Source organism: Botrytis fragariae (assembly GCF_013461495.1).
Source record: "Botrytis fragariae strain BVB16 chromosome Unknown tig00000075, whole genome shotgun sequence".
Taxonomy (NCBI): Eukaryota; Fungi; Ascomycota; class Leotiomycetes; order Helotiales; family Sclerotiniaceae; genus Botrytis; species Botrytis fragariae.
In genome coordinates this window covers 1,025,382-1,043,621 of record NW_023500995.1, presented here as the reverse complement: position 1 = coordinate 1,043,621, position 18,240 = coordinate 1,025,382, and the positions used below count along the sequence as shown (strand labels likewise).

Here is an 18,240-nt window from a genome sequence, read left to right as displayed (position 1 = left end):
GTTGTAGAAGAAGTTGATTATAGGGCTGTAATGATTGACAAATATCTGGCTGGGTTTATGCAACATTTACTTGCCGCTGAGAATTGGCTTGTATGAGCCAAGCAAGAATCGCTGGATATGCTCACAAATAGAATAGAATAATTGCAATAGACTTTCGTGTTATAAACTCCACACTTTTAAACTATTATCTGGTGTTCTGCGTGTGTCTTTAGGTGTCATAGGCGGGGGTTGCAGCGAATTTGGAGCGCTTTCATCATCGGAGCTGTCTTCATCCGATGTGTCATCATCATAAGCATCAACGTCGATGTTCGTTTCAGCCCTTTGACCTGAACAAGTTGCTATGACTGTTCCAGATGGATGTAATACTGTCGATCCTATTGGATCTATCGGTCTGAAGTTAGTATACGAACCATGATGCCGTGTTATGTCATGAAGATTTATGAGCAGGGAGAGTTTAGAAATGGCATACCGTCATGAGCCTTCCACTCCCAATCGCACTTAACACCCCCTTCTTTCCTCCCTACTCCCTCCCACACCCTCACTACACCATCCGTGCCCCCTGTCCAAAGTTCTATCCCCTTCTCTCCTTCGAAAGAATCCACTCCCATTCTTTGATTCGTCTCCGCTTCCCTGTCCTCCAGCCAAGAGACTAACTTTCCAGTAACCCTCACATCATATACAAGCACGCCTCTGCTCTTCCGTTCAGCAACCCACAGATACCTTCCACAGCTACTCCACCCCACCTCACTAACCCCTTGCCCTCCAACCCCCGCCTCACTGTCAGCTGCTGCAGAAATATCCCACGTAGCAACAGTTCCACCCAATCCAGAGGCATCATAGAGACCAAGCCACCTTGTCCAAGTGCCAGCTGCGAGAATACTTGTACCAGACGGATCAGTGCATGGTTGCAACGACAATGCACTTACAATGCCGCGCATTCCTACGCCGCCCCCTTTGATTTTATGGCGTTTGGAAGGAATAGTGGGGAGTCTGGTGACGGGACCGGAGCCGGGACGAGATATGTCGAAGTGGGATATGAGACATTCGGTCCCGGTTAGGAAATGGGTTCCGGGAGAGCTCCAGAGAAGAGATGCAGGTGTGAGGTATTTTTCGGTGGTGGGGCAGATTAGATTGTAGCTGGCTTGGGGGGTAGCCGTTAAAGATAGGATATTTGAGAGGCGGATTGGGAGGGAATTAGGACAGCTGAGGTAGAGGGTTGTGCTGGGGTCTGAGAGTGTGTAGTGTGGGTAGGGAGCAATGCAGTTTACGGGAGTAGGAAAGGTGTGTGATGTGTAGGGAGTAAGAGATAGTGGAGTAGGGAGCTCGTCGAGAAGCGTGGGCGGGAGGATGAATGTACGGATTTGGTTATCGGCGGATGAAGTCAGGAGGGTTGTTCCGTCGGGTGTCCTACCAAAATTAGTAATCGCGAATATATCAAAGAGGTCCAGCGGTGAACATACCATTGTGCACTTTTAAAATAATTAACTTCCAAATCCTCATCTCTGATCCTGTGATCTTCGCCTTTCTTCAGACCCTCATCCACACATTCTATTCCGTCTTGCGCTCCATCGTTTTTTCTCAATTCCAGCTCGCGCAAATGAGAAGTTGATATAGAACAAGAATATGTATCATTTGTTGAAGCCACAAGAGTAGGTTTCCTATCATCCGCTCCCATTATGTGTCGATAATATCAATCTTTGTCACATGTGGACAAACCGAAATATCAATTCGTCGAGTCACGTTACACCTTTTCGCGTTCGGATCGTTGATGATCGCCAAATTGGCAATTTTGCGAGCATTTTGTAGATGTGCAACAAACCCCGGCTTATTTTCGGCAATTGCTGGGCCAATGTTATTCCGAAGCCGTAATTTCGTTCGAGATCTATCGAAAAGGTTCTACAACGGCATGATTGCCGAATCTATGTATGATATATTAAAAGTCTTCGATTTTGCGAAGTGTCGTATATGATTGAAGGTCAAAGAAGATTAATCTGGTACCTGGCATGTATTGTAAAGGTAGCAATTCTGTTCTCCCTTAACTCACTGCCCCATCATCTACATCTCAGCACCGAGCACAGCTATATCGATAGCTATGATTAGGATGTAGCTTAAGTTGATATATCGCGGTGATTCAAAAAATAGCATAAATATCTTATGAGAGGTTAGGAAGTCGAAATGTTGCTATTCGGCAAGAGGTTTGATTATAATCGATGGTGCTTATTAGTCATTCATGATTTGAAGAGTCGGAACAGACCACCACGGGCCGACTTAGGCTGTTTTCTTCCCGACAAAAAGCCATTGATGCGTATTGAAACACACACCTTCTTTTTGCTTAATATTCGGTGATAGTTAGCTAGAAGCATCAAGAGGGGGATCTCCGTTAGTTGGACATGAAGTACATGTTGCTTCGGAATCCGAATTGGCGGTTGCAAGCTTGCATGATTTGTTCAAGCCTCCGCTTTCATTTCCCCTCTTCCACCACTTCAATGCTGTGTAAGCAAACTTTACCATACTTTCAGATACCCATAAGTCATTGTTTTGTACTATTTGGTTTGCCTTTCAATTTCATTACGTTATGAATATTGATTCACAAATCTCAAAAGCCATTTGTTATGACATCGGCCGTTTATACCCGCACATCTGTTACACATAATTTGAGGGGATCTAAAGGCATAGCCAACCACTCAGATAGACAAGCTTTAACACATAGTTGCCCTGCTTCAAGCCTCCAACGTCTTAGTATTGAAGGCCTTTTGCCAACGACAACCTCTCCTCAATGGCACGGACCATAGCCACATTCCAGCTGGTGGTACGACATTCACGATGGGAACTTTCATCGAAGAATGCAGGAGATTTCAGCTTACTCCTCGACTGTGCATCACGGAAATTATCGTCTTTGCCAATAGATCCTCAGTCAATTCATCGCTCCCGTTATCAATTTTCTTGTCGCCGTGATGGTAGGAGATTCAAGACTTGCAAGCCCGCCTCCGAGAGGGGAAACAATCCCCGCAATATTGAGATATTAATGAAACTATATCAAGTAGATCACTATCATCATACGGTTAATATTTCACTACCATGGTAATTCTGCGTCCCGCCAAGATCGGACATATACGAAGAATATGCCATGAGATACGCAGACTTGAGGGGCAAGAGAAGATACAGATTGGAAACAGCAACGGGAGACTCTCAAAGACCTTGATCCGGCGTCTTCGATATTATTCCTGCATTGGGATGCCACTATCAACAAAGATGGGACATGCTGTTGGCGACCAAACTTTTGAAATCAGCCTTTTCATCGATTCATTTATTCTTCAGTCTTGATACATCATCTAGTGGGGGTCAACTTGCTCATTCTCAACAATTGAGATTCTAGACTCACTTGATCCAAGGCTTTAAAACTATTTCCCCCTCATTTCTTTGTATTGAACCGATCATGCGATACTGCAAGTACTCAAATCCAATCTTGTAATCGCTATGTTACTCGTGAGTTCTTTAGCGATGCCGGTTCTCTTATGCAGCCACGGACGAATCTTCACTACAGATGCATCGGATGGGTTCAATTGATCGTATTCAAATGAGGGGGAAGCGCAGACTTGAAGACTTTGAATATTACCTCCTCAGCCCTTGGCTTTACTGAATTCGAGAGCATTCGCTTTGCTACAGCTGCAGAATCGTCTATATATACACCTCGAATCTCCGTGAGAGAGTAAGATCAAAGCTTCCATATCCATCATTTACTTACTTACTTACCAAAACTCATACTCATTACAATTCTCTCAATTTCACCACAATGTCTTCTCTTCTAACCACAGAGCTTGCTTGCACTTCTGCTCCTGATAAAGTCCTACACCTCTTCTTCCAGGAGGGCCAAAACATTCTTGAAGCGCGATCTCCAGATGGTGGCAGTGTTTGGACCACTCAAGACACTGTTATTTCCAAAGATGGAGATTACAGTGGTTCTTCGATGACATGTTATTATGTAGACAAAGACGCGAACTTTGATAACCAGCCCTCAGTATGTCTAGTTTCACTATGCTTATATTCATCTGCTGACACAAATTTCAGATTCATCTTCTCTACATTAACAAGGACAAGCAATTGATGGAGAAAGTGAAGCGCATGAAGGGAGATAATCCAATCTGGGAGGACGTCAAGATCCCAGATGAAGTCAAGAAAGGCCCAGAGCAATATTCGAGATTGGCCAGTGGAGCTTTCAATTCAAGCAGTGGTTGGAATCCAAATGGTTCGCAATGGGCCTACTTTTCAGCGTGAGTTGCAATTTATAGTTCTTGGTTTTAGAAATTCACTAAATTCAACCAAAGTACCAAGGATGGCAAGATGGGCCTGGTTGAAATTAGACGCAATCCAAAGGATCCATGGCACACTGAGACCATTTTACCTGAGCAATGGGGCGAGGAGCTCCCAGGTACCTCCTTAGATTGCACAATCTCAAGCGGAAAAATCAGGATGTTCTTCCAGCACCATGACTATAGCATCCGTTTGGTAGAGAACCAAGATAACAAGTGGCATGGTAAGTAGAGATGCTCACCTATCATTATGCTAATAGTTTAGAAGCTGACCTTTTTCTAGACCGAGGCGTCTACGTCGAGAAAGACAAGGTTCAAGCCACAACACCAATTGCTTGCACCATGACTAAAGACGGAAGCGTTCATCTTTTCTACGTCGCAAAAAACAACAAGATTGTTCACTGCACCGATGGAAAGAAAGAGGAAGAATTGGTCAATTTCTTCCCAGGCTCAAAGTTGGGCGCCACATCAGTTGACAACAAGATTACTTTGTTCTTCAGGAACTTGAACCCCGTCAATGAGGTTGGTACGTTGGAGAACGAGAATGGCTCATGGAAGAATGGCAGCACTGTCATTCGTGCATGATTAATAGTGGATAATTAGGAGGAGTTTCTTTCTTAGGTCAATTCACGGGACTCCCGCTTGGGGAGAAAAGTTGTCGGCTTTCTTTCAACTCAAAAGCACAATCAATCATTTCGGGATGATATTTATGAACAAATTCACACTCCTTGCAATTTGGTTCACGATCAATCAGCTATTAGTTACCTTTCCTTTCAATTCAGTCATTTGTCTGCCCGAAATATGGGTTTACTCACTGATCGTGACCGTGAGACCTTCATGTAATGATTCAATGAACAATTAAATCGCAGTAATCATATTTGCCTGTACTTCAACGAGATCTCTCTGCTCAATACTCATCTCATGGAATGAATTTCAGCTCATGTATTGTCACGTGACATAAAAGCAACCGAACTGAATGCAACTTTCACTATTCAAATTTAATCTTGACAACTAATAAATGATAACTTCTGTTTATCAAGCTAAAATACCAGCAGGTGTTGACTGGAAACTTGATTGACTGATGCATCATGTGCTAGCTTTGACGAAACCATCCATTTGCTTGTCAAATGCCATGTGACCTTTGCATTTAGCATTGTCAGATTTTAGTCTATTAATTCTCCTTGTATTATCTTCAGTTTCTACCAGGTAATTTTTTGACACTTGTGCTTTCAATGTGTTGAGAACCTTATTAATCAATTATTATTCAATTAGTCAATATATCTCAAAGTAATGTGATATTTTGTCATCTCATACCACCTTTAGAGGTTTGAACAACATTCGGATTCGTCAAAAGCATCTCTGACAAATACTTTGATGATTTCTTCCTTCTATCCATATCCAATTCTTGGCTTAGGCATTCACCAGAAGCATCAGACTCTTTCACAATGATTGATTGAATATAAAGATTCGAGGCAAGGATCGTACAGTTATAGTGATGCCTATGGGGGCTATGTTCGTTTTGTGGTTAGCAAGGCTAATTCCTTCACGTAAAATTCGGTTGATCAACAGTGATCTGACATACAAGCATTGTCAAACCCTGTCGAGTTGAATGTTTTCCATTCTTGATAATGGATTTATATCTATATGAATGAAGGTTCCCCAGTGAATCAGTGTTATTTGGTTCATGACCCCTCCATATTGATTAAATGATAATCGGCCACAACCTTATCTAAAATTCCTATTGCAAGAGTTCTTGCAAAACTACAACAGAGATCAAAGTGAAGCTGCAAAACTCTATAAGTTTTGTCATTTGGCATACTCGCAATGAGCGCTAAAACCCCATACGATGCTTCTGCTTCGTCAAAGACAATGAGCCAATCTTTCACTAGCTCATATCCCGAGAGCCAAGCGCCATCAAACTCAAATTCCTCGGGTGCGGCACAAAGATTTCAACAGCAGCCACAGCCCTCTTTCGTGATCGGCGGAATACCATACCTTTTTCCATCAATTTTTGGGGTTTACAGGGATGGCATAAGGAAACTTTGTCTCGCGGAACACCATGTCTCGACACCATTTATGTCTATTGCTGTTCATTCGGGTTTCTCTGGCGAGCCCTCGATTATTCTCTCCTCTCCCACAGCAGTGATGGGAACTGCAGAGCTCCACACTTTTTCCTCCAAGACTGAGCTTGTTATCGGCAACACCTCATCGACTTTACACTCTTCAGGCTTCATTTCACCGGTCTATGACTTCACCTATACATTTGATGATGGACGCCAGGAATCATTTCAGTGGAAAAGAAGCGCCGGCGCGGCAGTTGCAGGTCTAGGCGGCAGGAGTAGGGGGTACAAGCTTGTGAGGGTCTCTAACGGGGAGGTGTTAGCGGCTTGGACACATCCCGGTGGTCCAAGTATCGATAAGATGGCGAAAATTGGACTGTTGGATAGTATGAGAGCGCTTGGTTGGGGTGAAAGGTGGGAAGTAACGCTTGTGCTATCAGCCATAGCACTTATTGAAAAGGAGAGAAGGGCAAGGAATAACGCTGCTGCTGCGGCATAGGGAGGGTTTGAACTTCAGAGCGAAAGTCGGAGGGCCCGATATGATACCACTTGTTTTCGGCGAATTTAATGGGAGTTTACCTAGCTTGGATATAATTCGAATTTTGAACAGCATTTGATATGCACCATGAGATCTGATTGGAACGTTCACCACTATTGACTTGAATTTGTTACAACACTTTCTCTGATTTTCAAGACTCAATGACTCCAGTGAGCCATGCTGATAGATGAGGAATTACTTCATCTGTTGAACAAAAAGATTTATTTTTGGAGTTCCTCTAGAACGCAAGTAAATTCTTCGACTCATCGATTACTCCGAAGATAATAACCCTTGATTTATTTCTTTCTTTGTACCATGAGAAGTTTCCCGCTAATTTGTCGTGCCATGTGTGTACCAACAACCCTTTGTTCCCAGGAACGACAAAGCGACAACCTATTCGGAGTGTCCCCCGTGGCGAGGACAAGATTCTCAAGAAGAAACTTTCACATCACCGAATTCAATGGTCATAAAAGTCTTCTCCATCAGACTACCAATTTTCTGGCGGTCTAGAGAGAATAGATAAATTTGTAAATTTTCACCATGCCAGAACAAAGGAAGACATTGATAGCAAAGAACTAGCCTTTTTGCGGAACGCTAACTCTTCTTTCATCAATATGATGGCTCCCTCGTTCATCAACTATCCAAATCTTTCTTGTCACCACCAAGTTGGATCCAGAAAATCATCATTGCCTCAATTGCGAAAATGTCACACAGTACAGGCAGTCCAATTGTACGTCCGCAGGAGGATCACGAAGGCCTCCAAGTCGTTCCCGACGACGGTCTTCAAACCCCAGACCCAGAAGAATCCCCCACAACCAAAGATCTTAAATTTCAACCATATTCCGCAGGATCCGCCTATGGCGGCACCTTGAACGTTCGTGAACCTGATCACGACGTCCCGCCAGTCCCAGAATCACCTCCCCCAGCTTTTCATCTCATAAACGAATATAAGTTAGGTCATAACAATACATTACCTGTTGAAGATACGCCTCTGCCACAGACGATTAAAAAGAAACGAGTGTGCGGATTGAAGAAGAGAACATTCTGGTTGTTGATAATATTATTACTGATCGCAATCATCGCATTAGCCGTCGGTCTAGGTGTAGGACTTGGCGGGTCTGAATCATCAACCTCTTCTAGCTCCTCATCCGGGTCTACGACCGCCACAGGTACATCCTCTGCGGCACCATCTGCCTCTTCCCCCATTGGCCAAACATGCGTCAAAGGTACAGGACCAGGAAATTATCTCGGTCTCTGTGACTTCTCCTGCAACTTTGGCTATTGTCCCTTTCCCTGCTCCTGCGTCCAGTTTTCCTCAACCGCAGTCCCACCGCCCCCCATCTCAAACACACCTGGATTTCCACTACCGGGACTCAATGCGGATTATTCCGGCTTGTGTAGTTTTACGTGCAACCATGGTTATTGTCCCGACGGAGCTTGTACCACGGATGCTTCTGCCGCTGCAGGAAATTCTTCTTCGAGTGCTGTGTCAACGCCGAGTTCGACATCTTCAACACTGCCGACTTCGAGTCTGGCGCCGTTGACGTTGACGGCGCCGACAAGTACGGTGGTTGTTACTTTACAGGGCTCGCAGACTAGTACGGTAATTGTGGTGCCAACTTCGACTGGTTAGTCTTGTCATTGTGGTATAAGTGGTAAGATTAGGATGTTGTGTTTACGCCAGGACTTGACGATCTTAGCTATATACCGAAGGATGTATATCAGGATTTAAAAAGATCAGAAGGGGAAGAAAAGGCCGATATCTTATTCCGACAGATTTGTGTACTATATATTTCCTGTGTTCGCTTCCACTGTAAATATATTGAATGAGTTCTCAAGAGAAGAGCTTATCAAATTGGATATAGAATTGTTTAGAGCTAGAAAATTAATCAAAGACTTTATCTTTATCTGCAAGCGTGTCGAGATTCAATTACATGGGCGAAGTAGCTCTTTTAAAAGAATTTGGTCATTGTGTTTGAAAGTTGACATTTGTTGTTCTCGAATCTCTGTGATATCAAGGCCCAACTCATCAAACTCCAAACCTGATATTCTTGACCGAATATCAATGATTAGATGATATCACTCGGTACATCCCTAAATCTGCCACTATTGATCTGCTTCATGCTTCATGCAAAGGTACTAGATGGTCACGAAATGGAGGAATATATTTGTTATAATCGAAATATCTTTGTTAGGCTTCTTTGGAAAATGAGCTACTCCTCTAAATCAATTCACTACGAGTTTTCTAGAACTTACTCGAGAACTCTCAAAAGAGATTGCAGGAGAATTTATTCTTTCAATAAAACGAAATGAGAAGCAGAGATCATATGTCGTTTGATGATCATATACTTTGCAATGTAAAATTGGTTAATTTCTGTAGAGTAGTTGCGATACGACTTTTATACTGCTTTGATTCACTTTGACACTAGTGCTTTCTTCAGTTCCAACTACCCCTCTTAGAGACATGCAGGGTACCCCGTGTTATTATTCACTTGCTGCGATGCCGGAACAACCGTAGCTCATTTTGATTATTTAAGCTCCCACCCACTTTCGGTACTTGCGAGATCCCTCTTCCTCGAACAGAGCTTCCTGTTAACCGCAAGTTGATAGCAAAACTGCAAAACTGCAAAACTGCAAAACTCGAACACAACAAACTTCGAATACCCTCTCATCAATCAAACCCACCTCAATCATGTCTGGAAAGGGTACTTCTAGCTCCAGTGGCTCTGGTAACTCTCTCGGTAGCCCGTATACTGTCAATAGCAGTGGTACCAACAGTCAAGTAAGTTCTCCACCGCTCAAATCTCTTCCTTTCACACTCAAACTATCCTTCGATCTTTGAACTAGAGACTAATTCTCTAAATTTTCAGGGCAACAGCTATGACAACCGCTCCACTCCCTCTGGTGAGGCTTATCACTACAGCAATAGTAGTATGTTGCCTTTCCTCACTCTACCCATCAGACCCTAGGTTCTCCTCCACATAATAGTTGTATGCTGACACCTCGTGCGAAAGATGGTTCTTACTACTATGCTAATGGCAATGGCTCCACCTACTACAACGGCAGCAGCGGATCCACCTACACTGCTCCCGATGGCACTTCGTACAAGAAGTGAGCTAGAAGCTCTTGCTCCCAGCTACTCCGTAGGCATTTTCGCGATGGGTTCTAGTTTGTGCAGACTAGTTCTGGGTAGATAACTGGTGGGATTTTGGAAGGGTAGAATGGGTCATCAGAATCTATATCTCGATTTCTTTTGGGATATGACCGTTTAGCTCTGCAAAGGAATCGATCTGACTTCGATTCGGAGAATTATGCGTTTGTTTGTCGTGTGCATGGTGTGATGTGAAGTTATTTAGACTGCAATTGCTTTGTTCTTTGATTTCCTCACTACCAAATCCAAGCTTACACTTAACAGTGATTTGGATAAGAACTGCGCAGTACTTGTCTTGCCGCAACTTTTTTCTCTTCTGTCAACGAGCAGGATCCAAATTCTAATGGGATCACACTTACAGATGTCGAGACAAGAAGTGATATGTTTGACCAAGGGTTATGACGAGTACTGGTAGGAGGGTGCTCGTGGTTAGCGGCTAGCAAAGCCACAAAGATTCAGAACCCCATCACGCCTGGCCAATAGACACAAAGGGAGAACAGAATCCAAAACTTAAAACGTGAGCATGAGATAGAATCTTTGCAAATGTTTCGCTTCACATCGTAGTTTGTAGGCTTAACCACACTATCGGTTTCATCTTCTCGGTGCTCGGTTATTACGCGCTACTCTTTATGAGCATACTATTCATGTAATGACCCCCTTGCCACTCGCTTAAGCTAGCTCCCTACTCTTTATTCCCTGCAGATTCTCTATTCTTCTATTTGTGGATTACCACTGTGTCGATTCCAACACTGCACACTATCTTGAGCATCGGTTGCATGATGACATTTTGTCATCTTGTGTCTTCTTAATGATAGTCGTTATGCTCTGTACATGTAATCTCCATCTCTCTGTACGGTGGAATGATCTAAAACAAGACGAGGATCGCAAACCATATAGAAAATCAGGATATCAGTTACCTATCCCAACAAAAGCACATCTCCAAAACAAAGTTCAATGACCGTGAAAATTAATGGTATCATTTTATAGCTCAAAAGAAAATATTTACATCTACTAACTAGAACCTCCGAACAGTCCTTTACTTTACTTCACGATCTTGGACTTCTTTTTGACCTTCTCGACCAAACTACCAAGATCCGCCTTATCCTCTTTCTCCCCCTCAACCTTCCTCTTCTTATTCTTCGTCTTCACTTCGACCTCTCCGTCATCTTCCCCGCCTCTCTTCCTCCTTCCCTCTTCCAACAATTTCTTCATACCTTCCGTACCCTTAAACTTTGGATTGCTGGGATCAATAGCATACTCATGGTTCTTGAACACGTCACCGAATCTCTCATCACCAACATCCATCTGGAAATTTTCCTGTAAGCCTCCTCTCTTACTCTCAATTTCTTCACCCTTCTTTCCCTTTCCTTTACCCTTCTTCTTTTTCGCCTTCTCGGCGCGTTGAATCTCAGCGATATCGAAATGGTCCAGATGTTCTGCCTTATCCGTCGAATTGTCCTGCATAAGCAATTCCAACTCTGCACGATTCGAGGCCTTTTCTTCCGCTTCCTTAAGTTTGGCATCGTGTTTCTTCTTGCGTTCTTCTTTGCGTAGTGATTTTGCTGCTTTGGATTTAGTAGCTTCATCTGTTGCGAAGAAAGGATCATCGAATCCGAGATCTTCTTTGGCTTCGACTTCTTTCTCTTCATCGTCAGAAGCATTTGGATCTTTGCCTTCACGAACGGCCTTTGCCTTTTCTCTCCTGCGGGCCTTGCGTTCTTTTTCTTTACGGATGTATGCCTCGGCTGTGGTTTCATTAGGTATAGGTTCATTTTCGAAAACATTTCCTTTGGCGGTGGCGCTTAAACCGGCTGTAAATGTGATCTCCATGTCACCAACAGGACCACTCTCTTTCTTCTTTTTGGTTGGCTCATCCCCGAGTCCGAGAGCTGCGCGAAGTTTTTGTCTCTCGATTTCCTTTTTAGATAATTTAGGGACATCTTCATCGGCCTCTACTTCTTCTTCCTCGTCGTCCTCCGAATCACTTCCTAGGTATGCCCGTAGATCGTTTTCGCCAATTTCCGCGCGACTACCTGTGAATGCTCGGTTGATTGCATCTTTTCGGCTTGCTTCTTCGGGGTTCATATCCCATGTGAGTTTGACCTTGGAATGCTGAAGCGCATCTGTAACGAACTCGGTAGGTTTATACCCAGAAGGCACCTGTTCACACTCATCTCTTGGTTCATCGTCGAATTCTGTACCATCGGGGATGAATCTTAGATCGAAAAAGTTGGCGGAACTCAAATACTCTGTGCCGTCGCATTTCTGGTAAATATTCTCTGCAGTTTTCTCGTCCGAACAAACGACAACGGCATAGAAATATCGTAGTCGTTCGAGTTGATATTGCCGTAGTGCCGCGCCATCAAATTCATTACCATCATCTGCCTTTTGTAAATCCTTCTTAATTTTCTCCTCTAATTCCTCGTCATCGGTTTCCTCATCATCCTCAGAGTCATCCTCATCTTCTTCTTCGTGCTTCTTTGCGAAAATTTCTTTTGGTGGGCCCTCCAATTCTTCTCGTTCCATCCTTTCCTTTCCATACTCAGACTGGTAAATAGAAATCTTATGAATCTTTCCACCAGGCTGAACGAAACTCTGAAAAACAGCCATTAAATCCACTGATCGAATGTTGTCCCAATCCAAATTAACCACCGCTATTCTCGAAGAAACCTCTCCCATTTCGACTGCCTGTTGTTCTGCTTGCATATCTGGAAAAGTAGCTTCCTCTTCAATATCCACTCCTCCATCGTCATCTTCATCCTCGTCCTCGTCTTCATCTTCCGAAGAAGAAAAACCACCACCTCTCGCAGGATCATATCCCGCAGCCGCTTTTTTCAATTCCTTTTCAACTACCTCGTCGTCCTCCACCTCCACATCATCTCCACCCCCATTCTCATCGTCACTTTCACTGTCCTCGTCTTCTTCATCCTCATCAACATACAATCTCTCAAGCGCCTTCTTCTTTCCACTGCCACTCAACTTCCTTCCATATCGATCCACCTTTGCTGAATTGGAGAAATCATCATCTTTCAACATGCGCGAGAATCGTTTATCGATCTTCGTTCTGGTCTGTTTCTTCGAAGGAAGTCGAAATCGAGGATCGGTAGTGAAATTGGAGAATCGAGGATCATTGACTGCAGAAGCAGAGGATGCATCATTCGGTGCACCCTTGGGAGCTTTTTGTTTTGGCATTGTGCTGTGAAAGTTTCTAAAATGTGTAATTAACAAGCTTAGAACTTGGAGAACTGGATTTAGGAATTGAGAAACTTTTTTTCGAGATTGCGGGATTTTGCCGGTGGAGGTCAAAAGCGGTGAGATGAGTATTGACGCTGATTAGTCAGTCAGCCACAGCTTTAGCCACTCCCTGGCAACAATGACGAAATGCCTTTTGTAGATCCTCGGTCTGACAATGAGTTTACCGGCCAGACTTGGAGATGAAATAAAACTTCATTCAAATTAAATATAAGCACTATTAACCCAATTTATACAGACTTCAGATAAGTTTCAACTTCATAACTTATAGCAGAATTATCATCAGATATGGATCACGACGAGAAACTGGATAAACGTGTATGTCACTGATTCCTCGTGGCCCCCTCACCCACTTGAATCCTTCAGCACCGCCAGCATCTTGTTCCCTTGATAACTCTATTTCGTAACTGAAATCCATACAGATAGCCTTTACAGTAAGCGGGAAAGTTCAAGGTTCGTTATAGAATATACCTCTGGTCAATTATGCACATGGACAGTACCTCACTCATCACCTTCACCCTGTGATTCTAAGAAGCATTGTTGACAACTAGAATTCTCAGGAGTCAATTTTCGCTGGTTCACACAGAAGAAAGCGAGGGCGCTTGGAGTTGTTGGTTGGGTACGAAATACAGATAATGGAAAGGTACGTTCCATCTATTCATACCTCTTGATTTCCTTTCCTTTTCCCCCAATGTCCCCTAAAGCCCTACTCTTACCAATCTTGTTACTTCAAACCAAAACCAACATAATCCGACAGGTAAAGGGCGAGGCTCAAGGTTCTGCCTCCCAAATCGAAAGTTTACGCGCAGATCTCAAAGAGGGGCCATCTCATGCAAATGTCACAGGGTATGAAGACACGGAGCTGGATCTCAAGGAGAAAGGGGTAGCCGAGGAGAGGTTTGAGGTTGTAAGGTAGTGGAGGCTGATTTTGAAAGATTATGTGTTCGTCTGGATATCAGAGTATGAAATAATGATATGTCAGTCTATCAATGTTCATTTCAGCTTCCAGCCCATATCAGCGTGGATCTACCGATAGCTGTAGATTGCGGGTATATAGATCACTACAGGTAGATAGCGAGACGGACTTAAAAAACTCCCTTTAATTGTGTAGATGAAATGTTATTCAATGATTGAAATTGGACAATGATAGTCAAGAGTTGAATCCTCATTATTAATGCTCGGTGTTTCTCCTATCTTGCCTCTATTTAGCATATCTTGTCAAATATCAAAAGCTAGATACCTAGATAGCCACGAGTGCAGTCAGTCCACCAGGCCCGCGATGTGTAAGCTAAACCTCTGTTCTCCATGCTTTTTTGAAGTCAAGATTCAGCTATTCAATTCTTACGCAGTTGAATCGATAGTTTTGCTGTCCACCTGCTTGCGAAGTTTCCTGGTCCAAAACTCTGGGCTGCCTCGCGTCTCCTGTCGGCTCGTCATATTATCAAAGTCGATATATGCAATATAATGAGAGATTCATATAAGAAATATGGCTTGGTGATACAAACAGGACCAAGTGAGAATTATGAATCACGACAATGTCTCCAATAGCCTTAAAAAAGTATCTATATGGAAACCTGTGCTTCCAAAGAACTCTTATAGTCAAATTCCATCACTCAATATGGTGTACTCGCTATTTGTGGTAGCTTGAGATAAGAACAAATGTATATGAAATATAGTGATCTATACCTTCTCTAATAAAGCTTTACGGAATCAAGCCCCCATAGTTGAGGACTATGAAGAATTGATTGTTAGGCTACAAAGCGAGGTATCGAGAAGTATCCACAATGTGGTTAGTATTAAGGGCCTCGTGTATAGGCAGTGATGGACGAGACGACGCGTTTTCACCATCTTTTGAAGAAGGAAAAGAAAGATTGTTTTGTTTTGCCAAATCGTAACGACTAGAAGGATTCTATCTTGATTTTTGTAGTATATTCCTAATGGTGAGATGCAAAAGATTGAATTAGTTAGTGTTGAAATACATATATCAATGTTAACTCTATCCTTTTATTGGTTCAAATGAGGGGAATGAGGCAATTTATGATATGATATTTTGTGACCATACAACCCGATACAATGGTTATACGAGATTTCTGACTTGTGTGATTGACCATTGAAGCTATACTAAAGCAAGCTTTGCTTGCTAGTTCTAGATTCAAGATTTCTTGGGCCTTAAAATCCAGCTTCAAGATATGTCGACATCAATAGAAGGTTTTTTTTTCCGATCATAGATTGTGAGTTGAAAACAATATTTTTATTCATTCTTGGTCGTCTCTAGATGTATATTTATTAAAAAAAGATTGCATTTTTGTCTCGAATGTATCTCGACTTACATATATTAAACTTTCTTACTTGAGTCTCTTAAATCAATACTACTATTAAGCTCACTTGAATTCTAGACAAAATCGTTCACACTTTGCGTACTGAAATTCTAACTCGCCAAAATTGAAGATCGCACACTCTTGAATAAAATCCCAATCCTACCCCAATCATTGCATCTAAAGGTCTCAAGAACCCGCCCCTGAACGACTTGTGTAGACAATTATCAATTGGCTAATTTCTTAGTATCTGATATAAGTCTGTATTACATCACATTATAAAATTATCAATAAATGGTAATGGAAACCACAAAGTAGAATTAGATCAATAGAAAGAGAGAGGCGTAGAATTGGGGAACTCTAAAAATGTTGATGCTAAGCGAATGGATAATCCATGAGATTCCTACCCCTTAATCAAAAACTAAGAGAAGTATCCCTTTGGGGCATAAGCCATTTTGTACATCTGTCTAAAATTTCCTCCTGCAAACAAGCTCCAGTCGCTCGCTTTGGTTTTGTTGTCAAAGTTATGAGTATTGAGCAAACAACTTTTTGGAATAGATTAATATATTTGGGAATATTCTAGAAAAATGTTAGAGATTCGATTATATTTTAAATTTGAGGATACTTACGCGTGCATATTCAATGATTTCCGAGCAAACCAGCCATTAATGCGAGTAGAACAGCCGCTAAGACAGCCGCTAATAGAACGTGTAATTTTCGAATACATTTTCTCGCGTTCATCGATGCGTATATACAGCTGATTATTTCGTTCCTCAAGTCGGGCGCTTTTTACAAGAAGTATGACGTTTTCTAGACGAAGTTCGGTAATTTCGAGACGTAGCTCTATATTCAATTCGCCAATATTAACCATATCGTCGCTATCAGATTGATGTTCTTGATCCTGAATATAAACAACTTGAACTTCGTTCTGATCTGACAAATTGAAGTTATAAGCAGACATGATGTTATAATGAATGAAGGTGAATGTAAGAGAATGGGGTATTGTGATATTGTTGAAGTTGGTGTATTATATCGTTAAGACTTGTTCAGACTTGTTTGTGTTTTTTTATATCGACTTAAGCAAAATAGTTGTTGTGTTATATAACACATACCTAACAGTAGGACAAAGGCTGAACACTTAAGTGTACAAGGGGTATGGTATGTGGAATAGTTTGTTCAAAAGTCACCTGATGGGGATAAGATCTCTATGAATTTATAAGAATAATTCTTCACTATTTTGAACTGTTTTGGTTAGTAGCCAACGTATCAGTTTCAAAGATGAGCTGTACTGGTATGCGCTAGCTTCCAATGTATCTCGATTTTCACGGATTCTTACTTGATACGCGAAAGTGTATGGCCTCAGCGGATAAGTCCTTACTACTTCGCCAACCTTCTTATACCATATCTACAACATACCGCGATATTCACGCCAATCACAGTGCTACTGCGAGAGAGAACGGCGCAGCTTTATTAGTTTTGCTTGAGAATATCAAAAATTCTTCAGCTCTTCTAAGCCATTAAGCATGGGCATCTTCAGCTCACTCGCGGGTCCAGTTATGGTCGGACAAAACTACGCATTTACTATCGACGAAACTGAAATGATTCATGAAGGCCATCTTGCAGATGGATCTGTATCTGGTCAGACTTCTCTCTCTTATCTTATTGCTCTCCAACATGCTCTCACGACTGAAGCCAGAGAGGACGGTACCATGGTTCGTTGGATCTTGAACAGCAATTTTCCAGTACCATCTCCGGCGGTGTTAGCGGTGAAATGAGGAAGCGGCAGACGACAGTAGACTTTAGTGGAGATGGAACTGTACCAAATGAATGGAACCTTGGGCGGAGGTGCTGGTAATGACGTTGGAGGAAGAGAAAGAGGAGCTGCAAGACTTAGCGATGGAACCGTCCTCAGTCAAGACATTTATTCACACGCTACTAACGCAGAAGTTTGTCTCGTTTTCTTGAATGTATTCTCCGGCAAAAGCGCCGGCCGCACTAAACTCCGACGCACAGATCAAGATACCCTCGTCACCTCCATGCTAGCCGAATGTAACAACACCGTCATTACTATCAGCATCGTTGATGCCCGACTCGTCGACACCTATTATCATAAAATTGAAATAAATTATCTACAGCCCTCCAACATTCCAGCATTATCCGGCCATTCTATTTCCACATCCCACACAATAAACACTTCCAAAACTCTCATAAACAAGCAATGTATAATTATCACATCTCTCTTTCTATTACTTTAAATTTTTAAACCTATCCATGCATCCCTCGATCCCTAATCGATTTCGCTATACAAACTTTAGCTCATCTGATTCCACCAGCTTCCGTCCTCTGTGCTATCCGTCTTATGAATCTCTCGTTTCATCTCCAACCTTTCCACCTTACCCCTCTCCAAAAATGAATCAAACTACATATCCCATATAGTGAATTATGTATGCACATCTTTCTTTCATTCCGTCCCTCCGTCCGTCTCTCATTCCCAGCGATCAATCTCCAACCCCACATCTCATCTTTTTTCCCGTTCGCCTACGCACACGAGTTTTTCTTCGAAACAACCAAATCCCTCACATCACAAATTCATCCAAACTCCCTGTTTCCCAAC

General features: G+C 42.5%; 9 protein-coding genes across 9 annotated transcripts; 6 read left to right on the top strand and 3 right to left on the bottom strand.

Annotated features, from left to right (window-relative positions):
* Positions 1 to 159: 159 nt before the first annotated feature.
* On the bottom strand, positions 160 to 1,675 carry Bfra_005808 (putative wd repeat-containing protein; the record flags this gene model as incomplete). Its single annotated transcript, XM_037336184.1, has 3 exons — positions 160 to 383; positions 470 to 1,407; positions 1,461 to 1,675. The coding sequence occupies 3 exons, from the start codon at positions 1,673 to 1,675 to the stop codon at positions 160 to 162; spliced, it is 1,377 nt and encodes a 458-aa protein (XP_037191394.1).
* A 2,118-nt stretch (positions 1,676 to 3,793) lies between these two features.
* Positions 3,794 to 4,895, top strand: Bfra_005807 (putative developmental-specific protein ssp1 protein; the record flags this gene model as incomplete). Its single annotated transcript, XM_037336183.1, has 4 exons — positions 3,794 to 4,018; positions 4,069 to 4,271; positions 4,326 to 4,534; positions 4,594 to 4,895. 4 exons carry the CDS (start codon positions 3,794 to 3,796, stop codon positions 4,893 to 4,895), a joined length of 939 nt encoding a protein of 312 aa, XP_037191393.1.
* A 1,239-nt stretch (positions 4,896 to 6,134) lies between these two features.
* On the top strand, positions 6,135 to 6,869 carry Bfra_005806 (uncharacterized protein; the record flags this gene model as incomplete). The annotated part of the gene is made up of 1 exon (XM_037336182.1): positions 6,135 to 6,869. One exon carries the CDS (start codon positions 6,135 to 6,137, stop codon positions 6,867 to 6,869), a length of 735 nt encoding a protein of 244 aa, XP_037191392.1.
* Positions 6,870 to 7,611: 742 nt separating this feature from the next.
* On the top strand, positions 7,612 to 8,541 carry Bfra_005805 (putative alpha glucanase protein; the record flags this gene model as incomplete). The annotated part of the gene is made up of 1 exon (XM_037336181.1): positions 7,612 to 8,541. One exon carries the CDS (start codon positions 7,612 to 7,614, stop codon positions 8,539 to 8,541), a length of 930 nt encoding a protein of 309 aa, XP_037191391.1.
* A 1,059-nt stretch (positions 8,542 to 9,600) lies between these two features.
* Bfra_005803 (uncharacterized protein) lies at positions 9,601 to 10,023 on the top strand (the record flags this gene model as incomplete). The annotated part of the gene is made up of 3 exons (XM_037336180.1): positions 9,601 to 9,690; positions 9,779 to 9,839; positions 9,878 to 10,023. 3 exons carry the CDS (start codon positions 9,601 to 9,603, stop codon positions 10,021 to 10,023), a joined length of 297 nt encoding a protein of 98 aa, XP_037191390.1.
* A 1,077-nt stretch (positions 10,024 to 11,100) lies between these two features.
* Positions 11,101 to 13,251, bottom strand: Bfra_005802 (putative pre-rrna-processing protein esf1 protein; the record flags this gene model as incomplete). The annotated part of the gene is made up of 1 exon (XM_037336179.1): positions 11,101 to 13,251. One exon carries the CDS (start codon positions 13,249 to 13,251, stop codon positions 11,101 to 11,103), a length of 2,151 nt encoding a protein of 716 aa, XP_037191389.1.
* A 348-nt stretch (positions 13,252 to 13,599) lies between these two features.
* On the top strand, positions 13,600 to 14,227 carry Bfra_005801 (putative acylphosphatase; the record flags this gene model as incomplete). Its single annotated transcript, XM_037336178.1, has 4 exons — positions 13,600 to 13,629; positions 13,734 to 13,764; positions 13,863 to 13,954; positions 14,069 to 14,227. The coding sequence occupies 4 exons, from the start codon at positions 13,600 to 13,602 to the stop codon at positions 14,225 to 14,227; spliced, it is 312 nt and encodes a 103-aa protein (XP_037191388.1).
* Positions 14,228 to 16,150: 1,923 nt separating this feature from the next.
* Bfra_005800 (uncharacterized protein) lies at positions 16,151 to 16,587 on the bottom strand (the record flags this gene model as incomplete). The annotated part of the gene is made up of 2 exons (XM_037336177.1): positions 16,151 to 16,205; positions 16,256 to 16,587. 2 exons carry the CDS (start codon positions 16,585 to 16,587, stop codon positions 16,151 to 16,153), a joined length of 387 nt encoding a protein of 128 aa, XP_037191387.1.
* A 562-nt stretch (positions 16,588 to 17,149) lies between these two features.
* Positions 17,150 to 17,881, top strand: Bfra_005799 (putative beta-glucosidase d protein; the record flags this gene model as incomplete). The annotated part of the gene is made up of 2 exons (XM_037336176.1): positions 17,150 to 17,338; positions 17,423 to 17,881. 2 exons carry the CDS (start codon positions 17,150 to 17,152, stop codon positions 17,879 to 17,881), a joined length of 648 nt encoding a protein of 215 aa, XP_037191386.1.
* Positions 17,882 to 18,240: the final 359 nt, after the last annotated feature.